The following is an 8,719-nucleotide window of genomic DNA, read 5'->3' as shown; positions in this document are numbered from 1 at the left end:
GTGATGCAGTGATGCAGTGATGCAGTGATGCACCATTGGTGCCTTATCAACTTTGTTCTCACCCTACATCCAAAACACAGCACCGTACCAGCTACTAGGAAGAAAATTAACTCTATGCCAGCTGAAACCGGGACAGTGCAACATGCCTGTTTTTTGTCCAAAGGTTGTGTGCTGTGGGGGACAGATCAGCACCTTGTCATCCAACAAGTGACAAGTTAGCAGTGTGATTTCTCATAGTGATTTTCATAGTGAATGAATTATAGCATTAATAGGAATTTTGCTTACAGAGGACTGTCCGGTTTGGGTAATGGACTTAATTGCCATTTGAGAGAACTGTGTGGTCAATTTGGTGTATTCTCCTAGATTTTTGGAAAGTGAGATCAGTTTTTCTGGGAGGAAAGAAGTAGTAAAGGAAAAGCAAAGTATTTTTGTGGTGAAAACAGAATGTAGGACTTTTCTTCCTGATACTTAACTATACTGAAAATGTTAAAAGCACTGAAATAACAGACTATGTGCTTAATTTTAGTTATTATCTCTTCCTAGAGTGTGATCTAGTAACCCTCAAATGTCTATTACTACTTCTTTAAATAGGGAGATTTGCAGATACAAGGCTTGTGGGACAAGGGGAATTGAAACTTCCTGAAGTGGGTGATTAGTAGCCTACCTTGAACTACCCTGAGTGGTGACCAAGACTATTTGTGATGATTTGGTGGAAATGTATAAAGCAGGTTTTGCCTCCTCTTGTATTTTCTGTTTCCCATCTCAAGAACTTCTAGCTAGGAAAAGCAAAAGCACTTTCCATTTTCTCCGTGTAAGATTTTTGTGGGTTTTTTTTCAGTCATTTTCCAGTGCACTAAACAACACATTTACCTGTCTGCTTTTGGAAATGCACTATGGCTCCGTGACTTTCCTGTTAGAGGAGTTTGACACGTTGCTACTTTTTTTTTTTTTTTGTGAAAACCTCCACCACTGAGCCAGTTTGCCCCCAGAACAAAAGGTGATAATTGTTCCCACTCAGTGTTATCAGCAATGGGCTCATGTCCTCCAAATGCTGAGATTTTGAGACAGGTATTTAATGCCAGGTATTTGGAACTTTTCTTTTGTGACTTGCCAACTGGCTGTTGCCCTTAAAAGTGCCCACCTGCAGATGGTTAATGGGACCCAATAAAAGATAGGGCAAAAAGTTTTATGGTTTTCCTCTGAGAATGGTTAGCAAGTTGAAGAGATGACTTTCCCATGTGATATGCCCTGCCTGTTGGAGATGACTGAAAAGGTGACTCCAGATCCCTAGGAGTTCGTGTTTCCCCTTCCTACAGTACCAGTCCAACATTTGCCAAGTTGGTTTCACCCTATTAAAATGGGAGAAGGTGCAAAGGCTTGAGGCAGATTGAACAAACATTTTATGTGCTTTGAGAGCTTTGATTTTAGCATAATAGTATAGGGGGATCTTGAAACCATTATGTTTGGTTATTCTTGTGTCAACATCATAGGTGCTTGGTTGGTTGGTTTGACCTGATTGCTAGCTTTGTAAAAAACTCAGTTTTGCAGTCTAAACATCACTTTGATTTATTGCTACTACAGAATTTGAATGGATAAAGGGAGGAACTAGGTGGTTTTTTTTTTTTTGTTTTTTTTTTTTCTCGTTGTTCATACCTGGTGTTTACATGCTCTGGATCCATCTGGCCTTTTAAAGTCGAGAGTATTAGATATTAAAGAATTCCTTAACCAGACAACAATAACCATCAACCCAGTTGGGCTGGAGCTGTTCCAGATTTTCTCTCTCTCCAAAAGTGCAGATATCTTCTTTCTGCATTGCAAGGCTGTCTTCAGCTGGCTGTGACTCAGATACAAGTCTTCCAGATGTTGGTGCAGGATACTGTGATGAGACTGCCTTTCTGTTTCCAATGTTTAATTGTGGAAAATGAAAGGAAGGTAATACCTTGTTTTGGCAACAGATCATGTGCTCCGATTCCTAAATTTATTACATCTTACTCGCTAGAGCATGGAAGAAAATGACTGTAAAAAGCAAAGGTGTTTCTTTTCTGCTAGCGAAGTTGAAACCAGATGTGAAAAAAATTTGATGGCAACACTGAATAGATGTCACTAGCTAAAAACATGGGTTGAATGACTTATAATGGTGAGTTGGAATGAGAAGGGTTAATTCTCATATAATTTCTTTTCTATTTCCATGTTATTTTTGTGCGGATGCCATTCATCAATGTTCAGAAGCCCTCAATTTACTGTTTACAAAGTGTTTTTAGCAACAGTGGAAATAACCAAAAGGGAATAATATGAACCCTTTCCTCTTTGGGAAGGGAAAGGGAGGAAAGTGTGACTGTTACTTCACTTGTGATGCAGTGCAACATTTCTTAAAATCTTAGGGATCTGTTTACTTAGGTACCTTAAATACGTGAAGTGAAGAATAAAATTCATGTTAAATGGAATGCAGTAAAGTCACTGTCAGATGTATTTGGCAGTCTTTGTGTGTACGCATGTGAATGCTGCATGTGTTTAAAACGTTACATATAAATAACTAAATGGAGGTGGTAGCCATATGAAAAGCTGTCATATCCCTCTGTTACTCTGTGGAGAACAGACCCGATCTGGACTGGTACCAAGTTAGTGCTCAGTTTTAAATAATGGAGTTCAGCCTGCCAGGCAGAACAGATTTTTCAGCACTTGGAAAGGAGCTCCCCAGTTTTACTGGTGTCTTGACATTTGTCTTACATTCCCCGAACCCAAGAAAGAAACAACTTCCCTCCCTCTCTTCGTGACAGGTTGCAGTTCAGAAAAGATTTGGCCTGGTTTATCCACACTTTCAGTTTGGCTCAGGTAAATTCAGGAGGGATTGATCTGCAGAATTATTCTGCAATTGCTTAGCACCTCTAAAAGTCAGTCTTGCAGTAAACTATGTGCTAGACCTTGCAGTGAGCTCTACGCAGCTAAGTTTGGTCTTCAGACTGAACCCCACAGAAATCAGAGGTCATCTTGGTGCATTCAGATTCCAAGTGCAGGCTTATAGGTGGACAGATACAAGAAGTATTCTCCAGTACTATTCCACAATGTTTTTGTCCAACAGGTACCCAATACCTCATGGATGACAGAAAGGTTTTATCAGTAATAATTGTATTTACCTGGCTTTCTTGTTCATTGGTATCCCTCTCCCAACTCCTCTGGTGAGGAATCCTTTAAAACCAACCATGTTGTTTGTAATGTGTATGTGTTACTGTAAATACACACAAAAAAGCCTTAATGGTAGACAAAGAAAAACAAATGCAGCATGCTGTGTTTAGGAGCAGTACTGTCTGTCAGAAAAACATGGCCATGGGGGAGAGGAACCTGGAAAGCTGCCGAAGAGCTATGGTGGTTGCAGGTCAGAAGGGAGGGCAAAGGCATGAATGTTCTCAGCCAGTGAGAGAAAATCTTCTCTTTCTGCATTTCAGACTGCATTTTTTTTGTATCTGGGAGTCGATCTCCCAAGCAACGTGTTGGGTGCAGCCTTCTCACTTCCCTTATGCTATTGTGGTAGGTCATGTAATGTTCAAATGACACTCAGGAATCCTGATGTGTGTTTGTGCCTCTTCAACACCATCACTGTCAATTACTAATCCTGAAAAGTAAGGTTAATCTTCAGGTTTTTGAATCATATCTGTAACTTTTAATGGTGTGTTGCAGCCATTCCTCTGCAAGGTACTTTCTAGCTTAATTCCGTACAAAAAGGGTAAATGAAAACTAGTATTCTGAGATTGTTGCTTGCTGAGTACATTGGATCTGTGGTGTTTGGCTGCTCTACAGAAAAAACTCTTATAAATTGAAAGCCGATTGAAACGTAAGGCTGGTGTGTACTTTTGCTTTTATGCCAGTACAAGGATTTACCCCAACTCCTGCAAAAGCAGCGCAGAGAAGAAATTGCCTTGGTTAATTTGCACAACAAAATGAAGATGTGATAGTGGCAAGGTTGGCATACACGTGCTAACTTTAATCCAAGTAGCATAGGTAACACATGTTCAGAGGAATTGATAGTATAGGTGAGCAACAGCATATGTATGCAAGGCTGCAGTGCTGTCGTATACTGTATGTTAGCTTGTGATGAAGCCTCTGCTGCTTGCTTTCTGCTGCTGCTGTGGTTACCTGCCTTAGCTATGTAAATGCTATTATGAGTGTGTCTGCCATGGGATCTTGCACTTTCATTTTACAGTGTGCATGAACCTCTGAAGTCACACCTTTAACATCCCGGACTGAACATACAAGAACTGCATGAAAGTAGAAAGCAAACGCTTGCTTATCTTGATGGTTTTTACCGGCATAAAGCTTCCATGAGTGATGCTGCACAGAAGGGGGTATTGTCTTTTAAACAGTCAGCCACATCAGGTTTCTTGGAGTCTCTGCACTTTCCTTCTTTATACTGAATCAGAGGGGCTCTGCGTGCCACAGAGTTGAGCTCCACTGGATGTACTAGTATGACCCGAAGTGGGAGCAGGCTGAGGTGGGATTAAGGTTCACTGAATTGTCATTGATGAGTTGGCATCTATCAGTCTTGGAAACTTGCTTAGAAAGGATGCAATCAGAGCAGCCCTGTAGGGGATGTCCTCTCTCCAGCCATTTGTGCGGTACCTCTGGCTGTGGAAGGAGGGGAGGGAGAGGAGTTAGTGTTTTGAGTGTAACTGTATTGTAATAGACCAGGTGAGAGTTTGGGATTTGTACCGCAGCATCTGGGTTTTGTGAGACCAGTGCAATTTTTTTCTCTCACTTTTTAAATCTTGCACGGAAAATAAGAATAGTCTTATTTAAATAAAGCGTAAAGTATTGTCATAATAAGACATTGCTAATTACTTGCTTTTGGGTATAGTTCTATGATAATGTCTGTTATAAATGCTGGTTGCTTACATGAACAAGAAATAAATAGATATTGTCTCTGCTCCAAATAACTAAAATTCAGCATATCTAAGTATTTAAGTTATTGCATTATTCTATTGTATGGCTGCCTGCATCACTGAAATAAAGGAACTGCAGCAATGTAGCCAACAAACCTTTAATAAAAGCATTTGATTGAACAGCACCATGTTGGATCTAGTCCACCAGAATAAAAGCAGTTTGGGGCTGTAGTGTCTTGTTAAACACATTGTAAATCTTTTTGGCAAGAAGCTTGGTTGAATCCAACCACTTCTGGACAGCCAGAAGTGATATGAGTGAGATATATCACCCTGTCCTGGACTGATAGCTTTGGATAATCCTCTAATCCAAGTGATGGCTTAAATGTTGCAGCCTGTTTAGTTTTGCTCAGTCTAGGATGACTTGCTGCCGGAGAGCTCAGGGTGAATTTTTTCTTTTTAATAAAAAAAGGACTGCAGCTGAAGAAATGAATTTAACTCCAGCTGTCTAGGGTCCAGGCTGGACTTACGGATATCGTATCCTAATGCTGTATTGGTCTGTTAGAGACAGCTCCTGTCCTCTGTTGTTCCTCTGGCTTCTGGGATTTTTGCTGAGGCTGTCAAAGAGAAGGTGACTTGAAGGCAGCTTGGTGTCGGTTTTGCTCTGAGGACACTGAAGCTTTTGCTTGTCCTTGTGTCTGATAGGAATAGCCTCTAGTCATGGACTACTTGCCCTCCGCATATACCTGTCTTGTGCTCACACTGCCATCGCTACCTCCTTACAATGGGGCTGGACCACATCCCATGCTCTATAGAGACATGCAGTAGCCAAAGAACAATTGAGAAGAGTTTTTCTTTAGCTGTCTGCATGATGGTAGAGCAAAGTTGTTTTCTTTGCACCCTTGAACTGCAACAAATTGGTAAATCGAAAGGTCGGCTTGGAGGATGCTGTGGAGTAGAGGATTTCAGCTAAGAAGGCTGTCCAGTTATTGCTTATGAAATAGTGTCACATCAGGATTGTTGATTTTGCCCTTGTTTTGGGGTTTGTGGAGAAAGTCAGGCACCAGGGCAATGTTTCAGAGTCCCAGTCTGCTTCTTGGCCTCTGCCTCCCACCAGGAGGACAGCGTGGGGGTGACGTCCCCTGCACCTGGGTTGGGCCGGTGTGCCGGCGCTGCTGGCAGTGGAGCAGAGCCCTGCCCTGGGGAGAGTGAGAACCGCCCAGAGCCCAGCTGTACCTCGGGTAGCTGGAGCCTGCTCTTCCTCCTGTCTCAGTTTTTGGGTGGCTACAGGCTTGTTTAATCCCTTCTGTCGTTGTCCAAGGAAAGTTACCGCTTCGGCTCACAAGTGAGAACGCTAAGAAACAAAAGATTAATTTCTCTCACTCCCCCCCGCCCCCTCCTTCTCCTGGCTCCGCTCTTTATTGTTCTGAGAATGGAGAGACTCCTTCCCCCCTCCTCCAAGAATCACAACCATTTTTTGTTTTGTTTGTCTTTTACAGATCAATTTTGTAGCCTGTCAACTGTTTGCACTTTTGGCTGCATTTTGGTTTCGTATTTACTTGGGTCCCAGTCATGCCAGCTCTGCTGTTCGCCATGCGTTTGCCACCCTCTTTGGAATATACTTTGCTGTCTTCTGCTTTGGGTGGTGAGTATTTAGTGACCATGTAGACAAGGCTTGGGTAAAAATATTTTTAAACTTCTTATCAGCTTTTCTGGATTACATCTTTTTAGTCTTAAGGCACTTTCTATGTTATCCTAAAAAAAAAAAAAAGAATTCCTAACCAGCATAACCATCTCAAACCTTCAAAGTAAAATGAGCCATGAAAGTATTTGTAAGTGAAGTATTTAATTTGTGATGTTTGTTCTGGAAGTTAAAGCCACACCAGTCTGCTGTGAAGATACCTCTTTTGGAAAAGATGCGTCTAGTTTGAATGTGCATTTTGAGCTAGGCTGCTCTTTCTCTGAATGAAACACATTGACAATATCTTGTCAATAAGTATTAATCTATGTAGGATATTCAGGCTGTAAAGATGTCATTGTGATAATCCATGTTTGCTGATACCCTGGTATGACATTGCATTTATGTAATTTGCATGGAAAAATATTCCCTCGCTTTGAACTGCCAGTCCTTCCAGGTCACATAGAAATTATCTAAATACTCACTTTGTTGTCTTCAAGGTATTCCATTCATCTTTTTGTCCTGGTGATGATGAACTATGGTATTATGAATATGGCGAGTATTCCCAACATCCACAGGTGAGCTGATGTGGCTGCAAGTCTGGAGCTGCCCCTCTGACAACTTCTCTCCTTTCATAGAGAAGCATGAGGATTTTTTAGGACCATCTTCTATTCTTTCCTGCCTATCTTTCCCAGTTACTCGCAGGAGCTTTGTTCGTTCAGTTACAGAAGCAGATGTAATCTCAATTTGTGGGTTTTGCATTGATATATTGCATTTCCTTATGAAATTGCTGGCCTCAAAAGTTGGCTTTTGTAGACTTAATAATTTATGCCCAAACCTCTGGTTTCTTAAATGTAATGAAGTCATATTCTCCTTGGTCTTGTGTCCTTGAGGATCGTTTTTGATAATCCTTTTTAATGTGTTTTCCCCCTTGCTGTTTGGCCTTTAGGCATTTTCCACTTATTCTTGAGTTAGGTAGTTCAAATAAGGTCACTATGGCAGCTTAACTTAGTGCTCTATGAAATTAAGTCTTGCATTTGGTACTGGGCTTTGAGCTTGAAAAAGTAGAAAGTACCAGAAATATCATTGCTTTGAAGCAGAAGGTTACGGCATCATCATGAGATGTTCTCAACCATGGGATCTCTCTTTTCCCTATACAAATGTCTCAGAGGAAGGAAGACAACCTAAGACTCCTAAAGTGCTTTATCAAGTGAGTGCCTTCCTGGCCAAAAGACAAAAACCACTTTCATATGAAAATGAAAACTCTATGGCAGTTATATCTGCTTCTTTCACTGAATAGGAGGAAGTTCATGCAGAAGAACTCTGCTCAGTAACTGAGCCTTCTCGTGTGAGTACCACACTTTCTGTTAGAGTTCAGCACGTGGGAGTTTTTAAAATTGTGTAGGTGGAGTCGTTTCCTTCCCATCAATCTGTGCAAATAGGAATTTTTATTTGTAAAACTGCTACTTTATAGCAGCCTAGAAGGACGAGCTGGTAGTTCTTTTGTGTTGGCTTCCCTAAGAGCATGTGGTTAATACTGTGGTTTGGTTTGTGTGTGTTACAGGTGATTTCTGTCTCTACACTATGTGGCTGTTTCTGTAGCTGCTGCTGAATGCTCACATCCACATCAGTCTGGGCTGGGGAACGGAAACCCTTTCTTCGCTTGTCTTCAGGGCCAGGGCTGTCTGAGGATCTGATGCTCAGATAATCATCTCCCCTTCTTTTTTATCTCTTCCTGAGGTGACCCCTCTCTAATATCCAAATGGGAACCATCACTTATGATTTCTCTAGGATTGTTTAGAAATGTGAACCATAAACAACAGGCCTGTCTAATGCAGTCGCTAGCATTTTGCACCAGCAAGATAGGTATTAATCAAGGAGGTTTTTTCCACCCCCTCACAGAGTGCAAAGCCCAGAAGTCCAAAGGTAATTAATAATTAAAAAAAAAAAAAAGAATTGGACAATGTTTATGAAAGAAATGCCACCCAGAGACCAGAAGGAAAAGGTGCTAAAAATGTGTATTACTTGTCTCCTGGTCATTGTCCCTGCCCGTCACTTGGGGGAAATGTGGGCGTTACTGATTGTAGCTCAGAGGAACCAAGTTGACAGAGGAAATCATCCAATACTTACTTATGTCTTCCTAGACAAGTTGAGGTGGTGGTAGGGAAAT

At 41.3% G+C, this 8,719-nt stretch overlaps 1 protein-coding gene across 1 annotated transcript in view; it reads left to right on the top strand.

Annotated features, from left to right (window-relative positions):
- Positions 1 to 8,719, top strand: part of MBOAT1 (membrane bound O-acyltransferase domain containing 1) — a 55,856-nt gene that overhangs the window by 16,869 nt on the left and 30,268 nt on the right. The window contains exons 2-3 of the mRNA XM_009326558.1: positions 6,371 to 6,516; positions 7,050 to 7,127. Of these exons, the coding sequence (XP_009324833.1) occupies positions 6,371 to 6,516; positions 7,050 to 7,127 (224 nt within the window). The remainder of the gene's footprint in view (positions 1 to 6,370; positions 6,517 to 7,049; positions 7,128 to 8,719) is intronic.

This window comes from Pygoscelis adeliae, unplaced genomic scaffold, assembly GCF_000699105.1.
Source record: "Pygoscelis adeliae isolate BGI_AS28 unplaced genomic scaffold, ASM69910v1 Scaffold186, whole genome shotgun sequence".
Classification (NCBI taxonomy): Eukaryota; Metazoa; Chordata; class Aves; order Sphenisciformes; family Spheniscidae; genus Pygoscelis; species Pygoscelis adeliae.
This window is presented reverse-complemented; position numbering and strand designations above follow the sequence as displayed.